This window comes from Schistocerca nitens, chromosome 7 (genome assembly GCF_023898315.1).
Source record: "Schistocerca nitens isolate TAMUIC-IGC-003100 chromosome 7, iqSchNite1.1, whole genome shotgun sequence".
Lineage (NCBI taxonomy): Eukaryota > Metazoa > Arthropoda > Insecta > Orthoptera > Acrididae > Schistocerca > Schistocerca nitens.
This window is the reverse complement of record NC_064620.1, coordinates 147,317,529-147,338,997: the sequence shown is the minus strand read 5'-3', so window position 1 is coordinate 147,338,997 and position 21,469 is coordinate 147,317,529. Positions and strand designations below refer to the sequence as shown.

General features: G+C 41.3%; 1 protein-coding gene across 1 annotated transcript; it reads right to left on the bottom strand.

Moving 5' to 3' along the window:
- Positions 1 to 701: 701 nt before the first annotated feature.
- Positions 702 to 20,142, bottom strand: LOC126194780 (peptidyl-prolyl cis-trans isomerase FKBP2). Its single transcript, XM_049933077.1, has 2 exons — positions 19,894 to 20,142; positions 702 to 2,002 (listed from the first exon to the last, which is right to left on the bottom strand). The coding sequence occupies exons 1-2, from the start codon at positions 20,071 to 20,073 to the stop codon at positions 1,745 to 1,747; spliced, it is 438 nt and encodes a 145-aa protein (XP_049789034.1). The 5' UTR covers positions 20,074 to 20,142; the 3' UTR covers positions 702 to 1,744.
- Positions 20,143 to 21,469: the final 1,327 nt, after the last annotated feature.

Below are 21,469 nucleotides of genomic sequence, written 5' to 3'. Positions count from 1 at the left end.
TACATCCTCACATTTGCATGTTTACATTCAGCATATCTGCCTCTGTATTTTACCTCGCACTATCCAGTGCCTCCACCAACAGTTCTTTTTCCCTTAAAAAATTATTTTTAAAGCTCTTCTTGCTCCACTCCAACCAATTTTTGATCATGTTGCTTTTGAGTTTGCTTTCACTTTGTCTGGATTTGCACTTTTATTTTTAATCTATTTCCAATCTAATCTATTTTTAATCTATTTCCAGCTCTAGAGATGGACTTCTGGAGAAGATCGGCAAGATTCTCCAGGAAAGAAAAGATAAGGAACACCGAAATAATAAGGAGAATGGAAATAAAAGAAAGAATATATGACATTATGGATAGGAAGAAATTACAGTGGTACGGGCATGTACGACGAATGGAGAAAACCAGAATACCAAAATTGATACTGGAGTGGAAACTGGAGGGGAGGAGAAGAAGAAGAGGACGACCAATGACTACCTGGCTCCAAAATGTACAGCACACAATGAGGAGAATGGGCGCAGAGGAAGAGGACACACAAGATCGAAACACCTGGAGGAATATTTTGAAAATATAGTTTAAGAACATTTATTGTTTGTATTGTAATTTCCAAGTAAATTATTATGTTGGAGAGAAGCCTCTGTACTGAGGAAAGCTCAAAACAATAATAATAATAATAATAATAATAATAATAATAATAATAATAATATTTCCAACTCATTAACTGTCCCAGGTATATAACCTGATACAGTGATTAACACAAGTTTTTGTTTCTTTAAATTAATGCTTTATTTTATTCTTTCCTAATAAAGGTAATTTAAAAAATTTAGATACTTAACACTTAGCAATATTTTCAAACTTGAATGCCTCTTGCTCCAGTTGATGCTGTTTTGTCAGATGGAAAGTAATCATTTCTCATTTTTGTAAATATTTTTAATGTTGTTTTTTAGTTTTCTTGTAAGTAAATTAAGAACATGAATTTAGCTCATATTTTGCAAATTAGAAATTGAAATAACAACAAACAATACTACATAGAGCAATGAAGCAGAATTAGGGAAATCTGAAACAAAAACACTTGTGTGAAGTGGCCTCAAAAGCTACAAGGCATAATACAGCATTCTTATGTTCATGAAGCACTGAATCGTGTAGTGAAATTGTGGAACTAAGGCTTAACAAAGGATTAGTGACATGAATTTCAGAAATATTTCCAGAAAGAAAAACCATATGGTCACAAATGCTCCTGCTGATTATGAGTTGAAGTACGCTAAACATTTATCTCCTATCTGCTGCCCAGGATGGAAAAAGTGCACCCCATTTGTCTGTGTCTAAAGTAAATTCCATATGCAAGTGTGAGAGAGTCTTATAAATGTTTGTTAGTGCGTTTCTGTAGTGGGAATGTGGGAAACCATCTTAAACTACATTCAGGCTGGCTGGCACACATCATTAATCCACAGGTGAATTTGAACAGGGGACCTTGTGGCAGTGTGCCCCCATCCTGCAAGCGGATTCTTTAAGGCATGCGGTTATCTGGGAATGGGTCACAAATACAAAACAGGATGGGCACACAGGTAATTTTGTTACAAAATATAGCTGACAGTCAAAAGTTGCATTTTTTCTATTGCCTGACAAACCTATGGAAGACTTTTCCACATTTAATGCAATCAGACACATACACTACATACAGATATGTTACCAACTTTTTACGATCACATATTTACTTAACTCTTTGATAGTTCACCATCCTATTTGATTCAAAGATCATCACGTCTGTCAATTTTGACGAGCTCTACTTCAAAGATCAGAGTTGCATGCTTGGGTATTTTTGGAGGTGATCCACTGGCCCCATACCCTAGCTCTGGAGGTATTACAAGTTTCCGTTTCTCCCCTTCACACATTCCAATAAGTCCTTTGTCCCATCCTCTGATGACTTGCCCAGAGCCAAGAGTGAAAGTGAGGGGCTGTCCTCGACCATAGCTGCTGTCAAATTCATTTCCATCCTCCAATGAACCCTGAAATAAAAATTATGGTCAAACATTAGTAATGTTCATACATTTGCAAAATCCACGAAGTCTATGTCTACAACTACATTCCAGTAGGCACCTTGCAGTGTGCGTCTCTTTTAGCTTTGCAGAAGAATGACTTACAGAAAACTTGGTTATCATTGAAACACATGTATTTGTGATGATTTAACATCTCTTGCCACAATATTTTCAGTATAAAAAGCAAGTTTGAGAATTTGTGATTTATACAGTTCATGAACTCATATTACTCTTAACTCACTGCAAAAATACATGTACACTACTGGCCATTAAAATTGCTACACCAAGAAGAAATGCAGATGATAAATAGGTATTCATTGGACAAATATATTATACTAGAACTGACATGTGATTACATTTTCATGGAGTTTGGATGCATAGATCCTGAGAAATCGGTACCCAGAACAACCACCTCTAGCCATAATAATGGCCTTGATACACCTAGGCATTGAGTCAAACAGAGCTTGGATGGCGTGTACAGGTACAGCTGCCCACGCAGCTTCAACACAATACCACAGTTCATCAAGAGTAGTGACTGGCGTATTGTGATGAGCCAGTTGCTCGGCCACCATTGACCAGATGTTTTCAATTGGTGAGAGATCTGGAGAATGTGCTGGCCAGGGCAGCAGTCGAACATTTTCTGTATCCAGAAAGGTCCATACAGGACCTGCAACATGCGGCTGTGCATTATCCCGCTGAAATGTAGGGTTTCGCAGGGATCGAATGAAGGGTAGAGCCACGGGTCATGACACATCTGAAATGTAATGTCCAGTGTTCAAAGTGCCGTCAATGAGAACAAGAGGTGACCGAGACGTGTAACCAATGGCACCCCATACCATCACGCCAGGTGATATGCCAGTATGGCGATGACGAATACACGCTTCCAATGTGCGTTCACCGCGATGTCGCCAAACACAGATGACACCATCAAGATGCTGTAAACAGAACTTGGATTCATCCGAAAAAATGACTTTTTGCCATTCGTGCACCCAGGTTTGTCGTTGAATACACCATCGCAGGTGCTCCTGTCTGTGATGCAGTGTCAAGGGTAATCGCACTCATGGTCTCCGAGCTGATAGTCCATGCTGCTGCAAACGTAATCAAACTGTTCGTGCAGCTGGTTGTTGTCTTGCAAACGTCCCCATCTGTTGACTCAGGGATCAAGGCGTGACTGCAAGATCCGTTACAGTCATGCAGATAAGATGCCTGTCATCTCGACTGCTAGTGATATGAGGCTGTAGGGATCCAGCACGGCGTTCCGTATTACCCTCCTGAACCCATCAATTCCATATTCTGCTAACAATCATTGGATCTCGACCAACGCGAGCAGCAATGTCGCGATACGATAAACCGCAATCGTGATAGGCTACAATTCGACCTTTATCAAAGTCGGAAACGTGATGGTACGCATTTCTCCTCCTTACACGAGGCATCACAACAACGTTTCACCAGACAACGCTGGTCAACTGCTGTTTGTGTATGAGAAATCAGTTGGAAACTTTCCTCACGTCAGCACGTTGTAGGAGTCGCCACTGGCGCCATCCTTGTGTGAATGCTCTGAGAAGCTAATCATTTCCATATCACAGCATCTTCTTCCTGTCAGTTAAATTTCGCATCTGTAGCACGTCATCTTCGTGGTGTAGCAATTTTAATGGCCAGTAGAGTACTACTCTAATGGCAGCTTGGGAAAAAGTCAACACTTCACCATATGACATGTCTCACAATAAGAACAAGCAGAACCTATTAGAGATCCACTGAACTCACATTGGCTAACAACAGATTTGTGTAATCTACCTGGCCTAGATGGGTTTCATAATTCATGGAGCAATGGGGTGGTTTTAATTTAACTAAACACTGTAGTGAAACACTAAAAAAACCTAATATATACAACTGTTGATATCCCAGTTTGATGGCCACCTTCACTTGAGGTAAGGCAATTTGCAGCACTAACTTCACTTGAGAACTTTCCACTTCTAATACAAAAAACACTCAGAGGAAAAGACTATATACTGAAGTACTCCCTCAGGCACAGCATGTGAGGGATGTGGATAACTGCGGCACTGTTGGCACCATTAGATATAGGTACTTTATGTATTAAGCGAATTGTTCATTGCAACCTTCCAGGGTGTACATAAAGTGTGGGAACACTTTCAATTATTTATTGCACAAGAACTAAACATTGCACAGATGTCATACATATTGCGTTTGATGAGACACTCTGAAAGTTATTTTTACATACATTCGATGTGCGAACCACGAGTGACCCGGCAGACATCAATATGGTAGTTGAATTCTTGCCATACCCGTCCCAGCATGGCATCGTTGACTGTGGCAGTCGCTTCCCGTATTCTCTCCCGGAGCTCTGTTACATCACGTGGTAGAGGCGGTACATACACCAGATCTTTAATGTGTTCCCACAGAAAAAAGTCACAGTGTGAGATCTGGTGATCGGGGAGGCCATTTCATGAAACAGCTGCCCTCTTCTGTAGCACAGCCAATCCATCGATGCAGCACTCCGGGTTCAGGTAACCACGAACTTCACAATGAAAATGAAGTTGAGCCCCATCCTGCTGAAAGATGAACGGAGAGTCAAATTGCATTTGAGGCATCAGCCATTGCCGCAACATGTCCAAGTAGGAAAGTCTCACATATGCGTTCCACATTCACTTCACTGACACTGGGACGTCCGCTTCTCTTTGCCGGGCACAAGCAACCCATCATAACGAATTGTTGTACCAGTGGTAAATGACCTGCCTTGTTGGTGGCTTCTTACCGTAATTGGTTCAAAACATCCATTTAACAGCTGTAGCACACTTGTTTTTGTCAAACTTCAACACACAGAAAGCTCGCTCTGCATCTGAACTCGCCACGTTTGCGACTAGCGCTGACTATCAGAAAATTACCAAACTACGCTGTGGCGGTATGCATGAAAAAAAAAAAAAAACTTTCAGGGTTTCTCTTCAAAATTACATATGTATGATATCTGTACAATGTTTGGTTCTCGTGTAATAAATAATTGAAAGTGTTCCTGGACTTTACGTACACCCTGTATTTCATACAGCATGAAAAGAAGGAGATGGGATTGCAGGTCGATTATTGTGACTGACAAGGCTGGATTGATTATTATTGTTCAATGTAAATGAGACAGATGAATGAAATCATCCCATTTTTGAGTCTGGACACACAACATACAGCCAGTCATGAAGAGTAAACAAACGAGAACTTAGCCCAGACAAGGGGAGGCCAGAAGAATGGGTCACAGTACGTACGTCTCCTCCTCACAGAGCTGGCAGCCTAAATCTATGTTCTGTGTTCTTGTGAAAGCCTGCCAATTCATTCTGGTGTTGTGAGAATCATACTTGAATGTCTTTATGGATGAGGATAATTCTCTTCACTCATTTCAACACAAGAAAAGAAGATAATGAGCAACACACAACATAAAGCAAAGTGTGGTACACTATGCATTTAGTAACTGCTGCAGCGCAATGTTTGCTGAGGTTTTCAGTGTCGTAAATGTGGAAGTTTAGGCCTGACCTCTAACAGTGTCTTACACAACCATACTTCAAAACACTCTCCACCTAAAGCTGCCACATTAAAGATCTGCATAATATCATGTAGCTCAAATCGAGAAAATTGTGAATGTCTGAACTGTTTTTCTTCAAAACTAATAAAAATTGGGGTAAACCAGAACTGAAGACAGATTAAAGATGACAGACTGGCCAATAAACTCCTGGCAAGAAAGATGGAAATGGGTAATCATCTGACTAATGAGGTGTACAACATGATATCTATCTCATCTCATGAACTGTTAAGTTATCATACATAATAGTGATAAACTCACGATTTTTTTACACAGGCAATTGTCTGAATTGACTAAGATAGGAGTGAAAGAAAATATGGAAAAAAGAGAAAGAAGAAACTTGTCTGACAAATATTGTAGGTTCTTATACAGCCGTTTGTCTAGAATGGATACAGGGAACCTAGAATCACTTCCAGTTAATATTTTATTTTTCGTTATGCAGTGCAACAATTTGCGTTGCTTGAGGCTTTCCCAATGGACTAGTCGTAGATATGGTTGTGAAATTCACACAATTCTTCGTTGCTGCAGCTGACCGACATCTTTAAGTATGACTAAACACTGCTGAGTAATGACTTAAATCTTCTATTCATGCCAGTCTCAGTAGGAAATGCGCTAGCATTGAAGATGCCAAAACTGGTGGCCAATAGTTAAGATTTTGAACTATTGGTCATATGAAGGACGACGCATTGCTGGCAACATAGATATTCGGCTGACCACACCAAGAACAGTCACACACCAGTGCGGGCACTTGGTATGCAACTCCTGACAGAGGGCGCTGGGGTGGCAGTGCACAGCGTGAATGACAGCCTTTTATTGTGTGCTGAAGCTCTTAGTTCATTGCCCACCAAGTGGCGTACGTATCTTTCTTGCTTCCAGTCAAAGAATCTTTGCTATTAACCACTGATTTTGGCACCATCACGCCTGCATGTTTTCTGCTTAGACTGGTATAAATAGGAGGCTCCACTCACAGCTCAGCAGTGTGTTTGTCACACCTGAAGATGTAGGAAAGATGCAGTGATGAAATATTGTGAGGATTTGATGACAATGTCAACAATTTGTTCCATCAATGCATCACTTGGCATTGAGCATTTTTCCTCTAACAGTGGCACTATCTTCTGCAGATCAGCGTACTGTCTGCTCTAAAACCAATGATTTGTAATATCTGAGTTGACTGACTGGCAGGCTGGGATAAATGCTGAAATTCATCTGCATGGTTATCAAACTATCCCTGACATCATCAAAAGTGTGAATTGGGCATTAAAACCCAGGCAGAGAGTGAACTTGTTAGGCAACAACAACCAATGTCATGTGATGCACTTTGTTACTTATAATTTCAAAACAATTAGTGCTACATTTTTTCTTGTAGTGCAACATTACTGAAAGACAATTCACAAAATTACAGCTCTGGGTAGCACCAAGTCACCAAATGTAAAAACAGTAAGAAGAGCTCGATCAACAAATTTTCTTGGGCATCTATATACATAAATCCAACTTGCCACTGGAACAAACATTAATGATGTCAAACAATATTAAAATCTTTCAGTCACTATTATCACTTTCGCTTGCTTTTTACATTATTGTATCATATTGGTGTAACAGAATTGTAAAAAATAACTTCAGTCTATCATTGAAGGTTTACTTTTATCCACAACTATTGATTTTTGTTGATAATAACTTGCCATGAGATGTATACAATGGAACTTCGATTTTACATTCTCCAATTTTATGTTTTTTGTGATTCTACACCATAAATTCATAGCCCCTAAGAAAACCCCGTAAGATCAATGCTACAAATTCCTAGTAAGGTTAACCTCGATTTTAAGTTTTTATTCGACGTCTCACTTGCCTTTCTCCTGTTTTCTTCCTGTTGGCATTTGGTGTGATTGAACAAGTTATAAGTGGCTCAAAAGGCAGACTGTTCACACCACAGTTGTTGGCAGAATTAAGGGAGTATTTTAAGCCGTTTTGGAGATGGGAGATGTGAGAGAGGAAATGCTGATGTAATCCACAATCAGTGTCACCAACACAACTTAGAACATTCACCACACAATTATGATACAACTACTGCTAGGTTGCAGCAGCACTGAAAAAACAAGACAGTCGACAGGAAGTGTTCTGGATCAAGACAATATGTGACGAAGGGGACCACTCACCACCTTTCCTTGTTCCACTTATAACTCAGTTTCATCTTTTTACATGTATTTCCCATTTACTGTATTCAGCAACAATATCAATCATCAGTCTTTTAAATTCAAACACTGAGCTCGAAGAACATCCTCGGTCATAATCAAGGAAACACCATCCATTTCCAACTAGTGAACTCTTATTGGCTGGCGACATGTTCAGTCACCCAATAGCCAGCGCAGCCACCACCCCACACTAACACATGTTAAATGAGCTCACCTACTGGATGTGTGGAGGGGGAGGGGCCCTTCAGCGACGGGAGTACAGGGGGGGGGGGGTACAGGGTAGCGACAGGAAGGGCATCCAGCACCCCTTAAATTAACATGCCAAATCTGGTTAGCCACAACAGCAGACCCCACAAGCTGGGGATTAATGCTTGGAAAGGGATACTGTTTTTTCAGTGTTCAGCTTGAACGGTAGGGGTGAGAGACTACAACCCTGTCTTACACCCTTTTTAATCCAAGCAATTTGTTCTTGGTCTTCCACACTTATCGCTCCCTCTTGGTTCTTGTGCATACTGTATATTACCCTTCTTTCCCTACAACTTACCCCTATTTATTTTAGATATTGCAAAGGTCAGATTTGACACGCATAAAATTGCTGATGTACTTTAGTACATTAATGCAGGAATAAAGACCTGCTTCTTTGTAACTACTTCAGTGTCCATTACAGATGCATATTAATTTATACACGCAGCTTATACACTGAAGCGCCAAAGAAACTGGTATAGGCATGCGTATTCAAATACAGAGATATGTAAACTGGCAGAACACGGCCCTGATGTTGACAACACCTATGTAAGCCAACAAGTGTCTGACGCAGTAGTTAGATTAGCTATTGCTGCTACAATGGCAGGTTATCAAGATTTTAAGTGAGTCTGAACGTGGAGTTATAGTCGGCACATGGGCATTGGGACACAGCATCTCTGAGGTAGCGATGGTGCGGGGATTTTCCTGAAAAACCATTTCACGAATGTATGATGAATATCAGAAATCCGGTAACCATCAAATTTCCGCCGTTGCTGTGGATGGAAAAAAAGATCTTGCAAGATCTGGACCAATGATGACTGAAAAGAATCATTCAATGTGACAGAAGTGCAACCGTTCTGCAGATTTCAATGTTGGGCCATCAACGAGTGTCAGCGGGTGAACCATTCAACGAGACATCTTTAATAAGAGTTTTTGGAGCCGGAGACACCCTCGTGTACCCTTGACAACTGAATAACACACAGCTTCATGCCTCGCTTGGGCCTGTTAGTGCCAACATTGGACTGTTGTTGACTGAAAACATGTTGTCTGGTCGGAGTCTCATTCAAATTGTATTGAGCAGATGGACATGTACGGGTACTGAGACAACCTCATGAATCCATGGACCCTGCACATCAGCAGGGGACTGTTCAAGCTGGTGGAGGCTCTGTAATGGTGAGGGGCATGCACAGTTGGAGTGACTGGGACCCCTGATATGTCTAGATATGACTCTGGCAGGTAACACATACTTCACCATCCTGTCTGATCACCTGCATTCATCCATGTCCACTGCATTCCAACGGACTTGGGCAATTCCAGCAGGACAATGCAACACCCCACACATCCATAATTCCAACAGGATGGCTCCAGGAACACTCTTCCGAGTTTAAACACTTCCACTGGCAACCAAACTCTCCAGACATGAACATTATGAGCATATCTGGAATGCCATGCAACATGCTGTTCAGAAGAGATCTCCGTTCCCTCATATGCTTACGGATTTATGGAGATCCCTGCAGGATTCATCGTGTCAGTTCCCTCCAGCACTACTTCAAACATTAGTCCAGTCCATGCCATGTCTTGTTGCGGCACTTCTGTGTGCTCATGGGGGATATTAGGCAGGTGAACTAGTTTATTTGGCTCTTCAGTGTATATTTTGCTAAATTTGCAGTAATGCATAGTTACACTTATCAGCAATTTAAAATTGAACAATATTCTGCACGTTTTGTTTCACTCATTAGCTGCAAGGCCCTATTTTGAAGAAGTCTGACACTTTCACAAGTATTCCACAATACATATATTCTTAAAATTTAATCTTTGTTGTCATTACCAATATCTGTCTTTTCTCATAAAAAATTTACTACAAATGACTTATGATATAAGGACCAAAATGAACTTGTGCCTGTAAAGACTTCAAGATTAAAATACAAACAAATCGGGTAAATGTATAGGCACTGCCCCAATATTATTCAACTACGTGCTATAGCATTTGAAATGTCTTCAAAGTAACGTAATTCAGTTAAAGGCTGAATTAAAGAGCTCTCGGCAGGAGTACTCTCTTTTCCTCCATGGAAGAGTATCACTATAGATTTGTTAAATAGGTCATATTATTATTATTATTATCATTATCATCATCATCATCTATTTTTGCACAATAACTTACGATAAAGAAAAGTCATTTCATTGTATTGTATTGTAATTAAGTAAAATACACATCCTTGACTTTATCCACATCTCAGAGAACCCTCTATGTGAATCCATGGAAAACGATTCATCATTCACAGACCTCGCTGAGGCGGGGTGGCTTGCATGCCTCATCAATAGAGATAGCTGTACTATAGGTGCAACCACATGGAGAGGTATCAGTTGGGAGGCCAGACAAACGTGTGGTTCCTGAAAATAGGTAGCAGTCTATTTAATGGTTGTAGGGGAAACAGTCTGTGCAATTGACTGATCTGGTCTTGTAACATCAGCCAAATGGCCTTGCTACGCTGGTCTGTGAATGGCTGAAAGCTATGAGGAAACTACGGCCACCGTTTTTTCTGAGGGTATGTAGCTGTACTACATAAATGGTTAAACGATGATGGCACCCCTTGAGTAAAATATTCTGGAGGTAAGACAGCCCCTATTTGAATCTCCAGGCAGGGACTACTCATGAGAACATCGACATCAGGAAAAACAAAACTGGCACTCTATGGTTTGGAGCATGGAACATTAGATCCCTTAATAAACAGGTAGGTTAAAAAATTTAAAAATGGAAATTGGTAGGCTGACGTTAGATAAAGTGGCCAATAGTAAAGTTTGGTGGCAGGATGAACATGACTTGTTGCCAGATGAGTGAAGAGGCATAAATACAAAATCAAGTGGAGGTAATGCAGGAGTTGGTCTAATAATGAGTAAAAAATTGGAATACGGGTAAGCTACTATGAATAGTATAGTGAATGATTATTGTAGGCAAGATAGACACAAAGTTAACACAGGCCACAGTATTACAAGACAGTGTGCCACCTAGTTCCACAGACGATGAAGAGATTGACAGAATGTATCATGAGACAAAAGAAATTATTCAGATAGATAAGGGAGTGGAAAATTTAACTATGAGGAAGGACTGGAATTCGATAGTTGGAAAAGGAAGAGAAGGAAAAATAATGGAATATGGACTGTGTGAAAGGAATAAAACTGGAAGACATCTTGTAGAATTTTGCACAGAGGGTAAATTAGTCATTGCTAATGGTTTAAGAACCATGAAAGAAGGTTGTACACTCCTGGAAATGGAAAAAAGAACACATTGACACCGTTGTGTCAGACCCACCATACTTGCTCCGGACACTGCGAGAGGGCTGTACAAGCAATGATCACACGCACGGCACAGCGGACACACCAGGAACCGCGGTGTTGGCCGTCGAATGGCGCTAGCTGCGCAGCATTTGTGCACCGCCGCCGTCAGTGTCAGCCAGTTTGCCGTGGCATACGGAGCTCCATCGCAGTCTTTAACACAGGTAGCACGCCGCGACAGCGTGGATGTGAACCGTATGTGTAGTTGACGGACTTTGAGCGAGGGCGTATAGTGGGCATGCGGGAGGCCGGGTGGACGTACCGCCGAATTGCTCAACACGTGGGGCGTGAGGTCTCCACAGTACATCGATGTTGTTGCCAGTGGTCGGCGGAAGGTGCACGTGCCCGTCGACCTGGGACCGGACCGCAGCGATGCACGGATGCACGCCAAGACCGTAGGATCCTACGCAGTGCCGTAGGGGACCGCACCGCCACTTCCCAGCAAATTAGGGACACTGTTGCTCCTGGGGTATCGGCGAGGACCATTCGCAACCGTCTCCATGAAGCTGGGCTACGGTCCCGCACACCGTTAGGCCGTCTTCCGCTCACGCCCCAACATCGTGCAGCCCGCCTCCAGTGGTGTCGCGACAGGCGTGAATGGAGGGACGAATGGAGACATGTCGTCTTCAGCGATGAGAGTCGCTTCTGCCTTGGTGCCAATGATGGTCGTATGCGTGTTTGGCGCCGTGCAGGTGAGCGCCACAATCAGGACTGCATACGACCGAGGCACACAGGGCCAACACCCGGCATCATGGTGTGGGGAGCGATCTCCTACACTGGCTGTACACCACTGGTGATCGTCGAGGGGACACTGAATAGTGCACGGTACATCCAAACCGTCATCGAACCCATCGTTCTACCATTCCTAGACCGGCAAGGGAACTTGCTGTTCCAACAGGACAATGCACGTCCGCATGTATCCCGTGCCACCCAACGTGCTCTAGAAGGTGTAAGTCAACTACCCTGGCCGGCAAGATCTCCGGATCTGTCCCCCATTGAGCATGTTTGGGACTGGATGAAGCGTCGTCTCACGCGGTCTGCACGTCCAGCACGAACGCTGGTCCAACTGAGGCGCCAGGTGGAAATGGCATGGCAAGCCGTTCCACAGGACTACATCCAGCATCTCTACGATCGTCTCCATGGGAGAATAGCAGCCTGCATTGCTGCGAAAGGTGGATACACACTGTACTAGTGCTGACATTGTGCATGCTCTGTTGCCTGTGTCTATGTGCCTGTGGTTCTGTCAGTGTGATCATGTGATGTATCTGACCCCAGGAATGTGTCAATAAAGTTTCCCCTTCCTGGGACAATGAATTCACGGTGTTCTTATTTCAATTTCCAGGAGTGTATATGTGGAAGACAGATGGAGACATTGGAAGGTCTTAAATTTATTATGTAATGGTGAGACAATGTCAGAACTAGATTTTAAACTGTAGAACATTTTCAGTGGCAGATACGGATTCTGAGCATAATTCATAGGAGGAGGAGGAGGAGGAGGAGGAGGAGGAGAAAAGAGGAAGATATTGAATTTAATTGATGAAACGAGAAAATATAGAGATGCACCTATTGAAGCAGGTAAATGGGAATAGAGTTATCTAAAAACTGAGACTGGCACAAAGTGCAAAGTGTCTAGACGGGAATGGCTAGACGACATAGGCAGGGGAAAGACAGATACAGCATATAGGAAAATTAAAGTGGGCTTTCCAGAAAACAGAAGCAGCTATATGAATTACTTAATATTATCCACAGCTGTCACTGTTGCTTCCGTAGCTGTACTACTTTCATAAAACAAAAAACAAACTGCCTTCAGACACAAATGGTGACTCTTATTTCGGTCCAAGATGCATTTCATGCCCTGGGGTCTCATCTTTGAGTGCTTGTTCTGCCTACATCATTTTTCGGCTGTAGGTTAATACTTCTTGTCCTGCTAAGGTTACATAGATATAGTTAGTTACATATTCCATAGATCATTTGAACATTTCTTTAATCAAAATGATGTGGTACATGTCAGTTTACAGGATGTGTTTACATTATTAGCGTTAACATTAATGAGCACATTATTTTTTTAGCCCTACTTGTGTAACTACATTTTTATAAATTTTTTTCTCACAACCAGTTTTTAAGAAGAAATTCATCAATGGAATAGTAGTTGTTGTTCAGGAGAAATGGTTTTAAATAAGATTTAAAACTTGCTTTGCTACCTGTCAGCTTCCTGGCAGTTTTATGTTTTTGGGCAAATGATCAAAAATTTTTGTTGCTGCACATTGAACTCCTTTCTGAGCCACTGACAGCTTTCCTTTAGTGTTGTAGGTATGGAGATCACTGCTCTTCTCAAATTGTGATGGACTAATAATAACAAATTTCATTTGGGAATATATGTATTGTGATGGAGCAGTTAAAAATGCCCAGCTTCTTGAAGATTTACTTGCATGACATCTGTGGGTGAACAACATATTATTGTTACTGCTTGTGTGTGTGTTTTTTTTGTTTTTTTTTTCCTTTTTTTCAATCGATGAGTAATGAGTTAGTGCAGAAAATTATTTCATGCAACATTACTGAGTGAAAATATGCAAAAGATGTTAGGAGGCTGATATGTTTGTTTCCAAGATTAGCAACTATACAAAGAGCAAAACTAGCTGAACTTGCTGCTTGAGAATCTCAGTACTATGCTTCTTACAGTTCAGGTTTTCATCAATACGTACACCAAACATTTGGAGCATTCTACCCTATTTACTGACTGCCAATCATCAGGTGCGACATCAATTGCTGGTACGGCTATTTTTGTACTGAACTAAATGTAGTGTGTTTTTTCAAAATTTAAGGAGTGTCCCCTCACAGAGAACCACTTAATAATTCGTTGGAAAACATCGTTTACCAACTCTTTGGTTCTTTCTGTCTATTGGGATTTATTAAAAGACTATAAATGTCTGAAACAAAAATGCCAATTCTGTTTGTTGAATGTTAAGTGGAAGGTCATTCACACAAATACGCGGTGATTCAGGAGGAATGTCACATAATATGTGAGGTGATCTACATGTGAGAATAAAGCGAAAAAGTCCTATAAAAATGTGGCCCATTTTCGATCATTACAGAGCTGGAGCACATTGATGACTACACACATCCATGAAAGATTATGACGACAAGTGTGAATATTACTTACTGAGGTGCTGTGTAGGCACTGTGATGGATAGAATAATGCTAGGACAGATAACTGATCCATCCTACAAAAAGTGTTCAAAGAGTCCTCCACTCATCTCAATGCCCCTGTCAATGTGTTGGAGGGTGTGCTGTGTAGCATATTGATCATCATCTTGGTGGGCTTTAATGCTGGCAGCAATATCAGTGATGTGAGCAACAAGTTCATGTGTACCCACCTTTATAGCATACACATTCACATATAAGCAGCCACATAAACAGAAGTCTACTAGGATTAGATCGGGTAATATGGCACGCCAGTTAATGGGTCCACCACAACCAATCCACGGTCAAGGAAATGTGTTATTCAGATACTGGGATACTTGTCTGGTACAGTAAAGGTGAGCCATCATATCTTAAGTACATTTGCCATCATTGGTCTAATGTCACATCTTCTACCAGGAAATGTGAATATGCTGCAGCTGTCATGTGATTCTGCAAGAACACAGGCCCTATCACCAGGTCATCAATCATACCACGCCAAACATTCACTGAGAACCTAACTTGAAATTTTCTTTCCCTAGTGTCGTGTGGGTTCTCCATCACCTGTGTATGAAAATTGTGGGCGTTCATGATACCATTGCATGTAAATGTAGCCTCATCTGTCAATAAAGTGTACTGCATGAGTTTTCTGTGTACATCTAACCGTTCACAACATTGTTGTCTGCATAAAGAGTCACCTGAATGCAGATGTTGCATGTGGTGTACGTGGAATGGGAATAAGCTCTTATGTTTCGGGAATATTAAGCTGACGGCTAATGCGCTGTGTAGTTGTGGTGAGACTCCATTGTACCATTGCGACAACATCGTCCCTTTCCTCAGCTGACTCGACGACCTCACATTCTGATGTTACAGGTATACTGGAGTGTTCTGGACTCATGTATTGTTTGAAAAATCCTGAGAAATACCATAGCACAGGAGGTCTGTCAATAAGGGAAATGTCTCTGGTATTCTGCCACAGCCACATGGGCACTGCCATTACAGTACCCATACACAAACAACATATCTGCATATTCTTCATTAGTGAATGTATGCAGCATGTGGGTATACTTGGACACAATGGACTTGCTCAATTAAACACTTCAGCATGACATGCACACAGCCTCACAACTGCTCACTGATCCAGCCCATGATCGCACACTGGGTATGCTTGCAGCTGCTGCCCTGGTGCGACATCACAGTGCTGTCGTCTGTTTGAGAATCCCCAGGATCCAAAACTGAACCCTTTGGGGGATTCCCTTTGTGACTCCCCCCCCCCCCCCCCCCCCGTCGCTAAAATTTCTACCTTTTTGACATTGTCTGAATTATTCAGCACAATCTTTTGCATTCTGTTTGTGAGATATGAATTAAATCAGCTGTGCATAAAGTCACCAATTCCATATAACCTGGGTTTTTCTAAGAGACTAACCTGATCTACACGCTGAAACACCTTGGAAACATTACAAAAGATATCAACTGGTCATATATTATTATTTAAGGCGTGTACCACTTAATAAGTGAAGTATAAATAGCATTCTGTCAGGCAACCCTTCTGTAATCCAAAATGTGATATGCTAAGTACATTGTGTCCACTTAAGTGTGTGTTTGCTATTAATTTTTCCAGAATTCTGTTTGAAATACCATCAACCTCATTTGAGCTTTAGTTTTTTATAATTGTGATTTCAGTGAAGAATGTTGGTGTAACTTCTAGCTTCTTACCGTTTTGTAAAATGATATTTTAAATATAATTTTCAGATTCGTAAACTGCACCATTATTTTTATATTTGCTGCTATGATTAGAAATTGAGTGTTGAAAATTACTTGCAACTAGTGAATTATCAGTCACAACATTGTCATTTAGTGTAATTTAATGGAATCTTGTACACTGACTGGCTATCCGGTCTCCTGTTTGACAATGTACCACACAGTTTTCATCTTATTATCTGCACTATTTATTTCTGCCAAGACATGCATAATTCTGGACATTTAATGACTTTCCTTAAAATACTACAGCACTTTTTGTGGTATGCAAGTAAGGATCTTGACTTTTGTTGGCCTTTAAATAATTCCATTAGTTATCCATGGCTTACCCCCACCCCCCTTTTTCTTATCTCCTGGATAATTTTTTTAGGAAAGCAACTTTCAAATATTGACAAATTTACTATGGAATAAACTGAATTTGACATTAGCATGTCTTTCTACATATACCTCATTCCAGTCCATCCTTTTTATCTTACTCTTACAATATTGTATCCTATTCTCATTAATAAGCCTCAATGCTTTGTGCAAACCTGCCTCAGGGTTCTAAAGTGCCATACTGCTTACTTCCATTAATTGTGCATTCAGCCTAGGAACTGACTATAAAAATGTAATCAGCCAGTAACCTACTATTTTGCTGAAAACAAAATTTTCGTCCTACAGCCACATGAAAGCACAATTCAACAAAAATGTGCTGTAGGACGAAATATGTGTCGGTGTATAATGATGTGCAGATAGTTCTCAGTCTGCCGCATCTACAGTAATGAGAACCTCTCACCCAGTATGCTGAAGGCCTCACAAAGGTTTTCACAGACAGGCAATGCCCTCCAGACTTAATACACAAACAGATCCCCTGTGGCATATCCACCCACACACCTGATCCTCACATCCATCCCAAGAACCAACCACAAAGGAGCAGCCCCCTTGTCACCCAATAACACCGGGGACAAGAACGACTGAACCATGAGCTTTGTCAGGGCTTTGACTATCTATCATCATGCCCTGAAAGGAGGGACATCCTACTCAAGATACTTCCATCTTCTTCCAAAGTGGTGTTCTGTTGCCCACTCAACCTCCACAACATCCTAGTCCATCCCTATGCCACTCCAACCCCCAATCCCCTGCCACAAGGATTATACCCTTGTGGAAGACCCACCAGTCCAATCCAGCACCAACTACTTCAGTCCCATCACAGGCTTACCCTACCCCATCACAGTGTGGGCCACCTGTGAAATCAGCCATGTTGTATACCAGCTGTGCTGCAGCCACTGCACAGCATTTTACATTGGTATGACAACCAGCCAGCTGTTAACTTGAATGAATGGCCACTGACAAACTATTGCGAAAAGCAAGGTGGACCACCCAGCCACCACCAGCTTTCCTGAGCCGTGCAGATGGGAGCTATCCTTACAGCACATCCTTTCTTTCACTCCCTAAACCTAAGGTAACTTGCTGTACCCCCACCCAACGGAGTGTGAGTGTCTTTCACACACACACACACACACGCAGGCGCGCATGCACGAACACACACACGCCATCTAGTGTCCCAGTACCATGCCCAATTCATGTCAACTAGTTTTGTGCTGCTATCTCACCTATCTCATGCCCTAGTCTGTGAAATCGTGTGCCCAGCCATTTGCCACCTGCCCCCTCTACCTGCACCCCTAACTAGCCCACAGATGGCTCCCTACTCTCCCACAAGCTGCTTCCCCGTTCTGCCCTCCCTCCCCCCCCCAACACCTCCCTGCTTCTCTCCATCCCTCACCCTACCCCACCCTGCACCCCCATCTTAATCTAGTACAGTCACTGTGGTCCAGGAAAGAGCTGGCAATCAACTGAGCACAATGTTTGGAGACAGGCATATACATGTTTTTACTACAAGCTCAAAAAAGGAAGTTAATTCCAAAAGCTAGCAAAGTTCTGTACCTTTTGTTTGTGTACCTATTGACGATGCAGCGCTTATGCCTTTCGGTGAGTCATCTCCTTTATTCCTACATGTATATTAATGTCCCTGCTCACACTATACTTAAAAACTAGGTAATCACCTATTGGGAGAAATAAAAGATTATTTACTGTTCTCTTAGTTTTTGTTAAAATGTGCCACTTTCTAATACAACCATATAATCTTAACACAGACAGTATTAACCTAAAAACAAAAAAACCATCTAGACTGAACAAGCACCTTATGATGAGTCCCCAAGGCTTGAAATATTTCGTTCATTGAAATAAAAATCACAATTTTTGACTTAAGGGAGTTTGCTTTTTACTTTACGAGCTGTGTGAATATCAAGAGTTAATGGAAAACTAACAATAAGCAACAAAAGGAAAATTGAAAGGTGGAAGGAATATATAGAAGGGCTACACAAGAAAAACGAACTTAAAGGCAATGTTCCAGAAAAGGGAAGGGGAAGTGGATAAGATGAGAGATACAATGGTGTGAGAAGGGTATGAAAGAGCACTGAAATGCCTAAGTTGGAACAAAGGCCCCTGGAGTAGATGACAGTCCCTCAATACTACTGATATCCTTGGAAGAGCCAGCCATGACACAACCATTCCACTTGGTGTGCAAGAAATATGAGACATGCGAAACACCCTCAGACTTCAAGAAGGATATCCTAACTCCAATTCCAAAGAAAGAAGGTGCTGAGAATATTACCAAACAATTCGTTTAATACGTCATGTTTATAGAATACTAATATAAATTATTTACAGAATGGAAAAACTGCCTGAAGTGTGCCTCAGGAATCATCAATTTGGGTTTCAGAGAAATCTAGGAACATGCAAGCCAATACTTACCACACGACTTATCTTAGAAGATAAATTAAAGAAAGACTTCAGAGAAAGCTTCTGACAGGTTGGCTGGAATTCTCTTGTTGAAATCTGAAGGCTGCAGGCACAAAATTCGAGGAGTGAGAGGCTATTTACTACTTGAGCAGAAACCAAATGGCAGGTATGAGTTGAAGGAAGCTGCAGTTGATAATGGAGTGGGGCAGGAGTGAAGCCTGTCCTCAATGTTATTCGGTCTGTATATTGAGCAAGCAGTAAAGAAAAACAAGGAGAAATTTAAAAAGGGATTTATTATGATGCTTACTCAGGATACAGTTGCACGGGGAGCTGCATCCAACCAGTCTTCAGAGTGAAGACCACAACAGCACAACATGACTTTTTGTGTGGTTTAGATTTCGTGAATATTGAATAATTCATATAGGGACGGAAAAAAATGTTAATTTTCACAATTACTGGCGCCAAACAATTGTAAAGTTACAAAGCTTCATTGTTCCATACTCCAAATGAATGACTGTATTGGGTGACATTTTTTTTTCTTTTTTTACTCCCTGGGAAGCAAATGTGTACGATGCTTTGCTACCACATCATTAGTGGTGGAAATATGTAAGCAGCCATCCAGAAACTATGTGAATTTTGTACTTCACGATACCTTTAGCACTTAACAGTACAAACGCCGCAGTTAACCAAAATGTAGTTTTTGTAAATGGCTGCACCTTATTTCAAATGAGCTATGCTTGAAGTATCATATAACACCAACTTTTGCCTTATGTATATACGATAGGTATTAGTTACGAAACCTTATAATGAACATGAAGGAAGTCTCCTTTCTTCGATTTGTATTCGCATTTATCGGGTCGTTTCTTTACACCAATTTGCAATTTCTTTTTCGTCTGTTGGTTCTCATTACTTTTCTCTGCACCTGATATTACAGCAGAACAAATTAACACGAAAACAACCAACACAACATCACACTTCATTTCGACTATAACAAGCACATGTGTTTGTTGACGTTCGAATCAATACGTTTCTCACATCTTTGGATTCCAAGCCATCAATAGATCTCTCGAATTTACATCCAAATGAATCGATTTCCATTTTTATTTCTATTTGTAACTCGAAAGTTTTCAAATGTTTAGGTGACTGCAGCGTCCATTTTATTGAGTGTTTGAGATACGTGCGTATACAGAATTTAATAACACCATCTTATCTCCTTAAATTTCCGACTTAAATTAACTTAAACCGTATAATATGGGCGAAAATAGTGACTGAAGGTGCTCGAATATGCCCAGTGATACAACTGTGGGCTCATATAACTTGCTGGGCGAAATTAAATATGATAAACCGTCACGTGAATGTGTTTTAACACTCTGCAACTGCCATAAAACTGTGAACAGGAGATTTAGTGCTGGGATGGAAGACTCCGTGGCAGAAGCATTCAGAAATGAGATTCCAACAACAGAAAATTGTTTTTGGAATTTTAAACCCATGTTCAACATAACTCAACGCTGGGGAATATATGTAGGACGAAAACTACCAGGACACATATATGAGGCCTAAAAATACAATTCGATTATGCAAAGGAGAGAGCAATTTGTGTTGCATACAGAGAACAAATTCGATCTTGATGACCATGAAGACTCTGAATCCGAATGAAAAATAACAACGAAAAAAATCTAATGATTGAGAAGACAGTGATGACTCTCAGACAAAAGTGAACGAAAACGTAAACCGTACATTTTACCAAGTACCGTACGGAGGAAAATCGCAGAATATATTGTTTTGTAGATAGTCATGGAGGAGGAATCGCCGAAATTTTACGTAATACTCAACAATGACTTTGACGTAATTGGCACTGTCAAGCCAGAAGAACCTATGTCTTAAGTTTTAAGAAAATGTGAAAGCTCTTTACAGACTAGGAGCAAGTGGTCTGGTTCAAATGGTTCAAATGGCTCTGAGCACTATGCGACTTAACTTCTGCGGTCATGAGTCGCCTAGAACTTAGAACTAATTAAACCTAACTAACCTAAGGACATCACACACATCCATGCCCGAGGCAGGATTCGAACCCGCGACCGTAGCGGCCGCGCGGTTCCAGACTGTAGCGCCTTTAACCGCTTGGCCACCACGGCCGGCAGCAAGTGTTCTGTCATAGGAATCGGTCAACTCATACAAACACAGTATCTGCTTATAGCATGTTGCAGGGATACGAAATGGAATGAGCACATAAGCTCAGTCGTGGGTAAAGCAGGTCGCAGACTTCAGTTTATTGGTAGAATACTGGGGACATGCAATCAGTCTACAAAGGCGGTTGCTTAAAGATCACTCCTGTGGCCCATTCGAGAATAATGCTCAGCTGTTGGGACCTACGCCAAA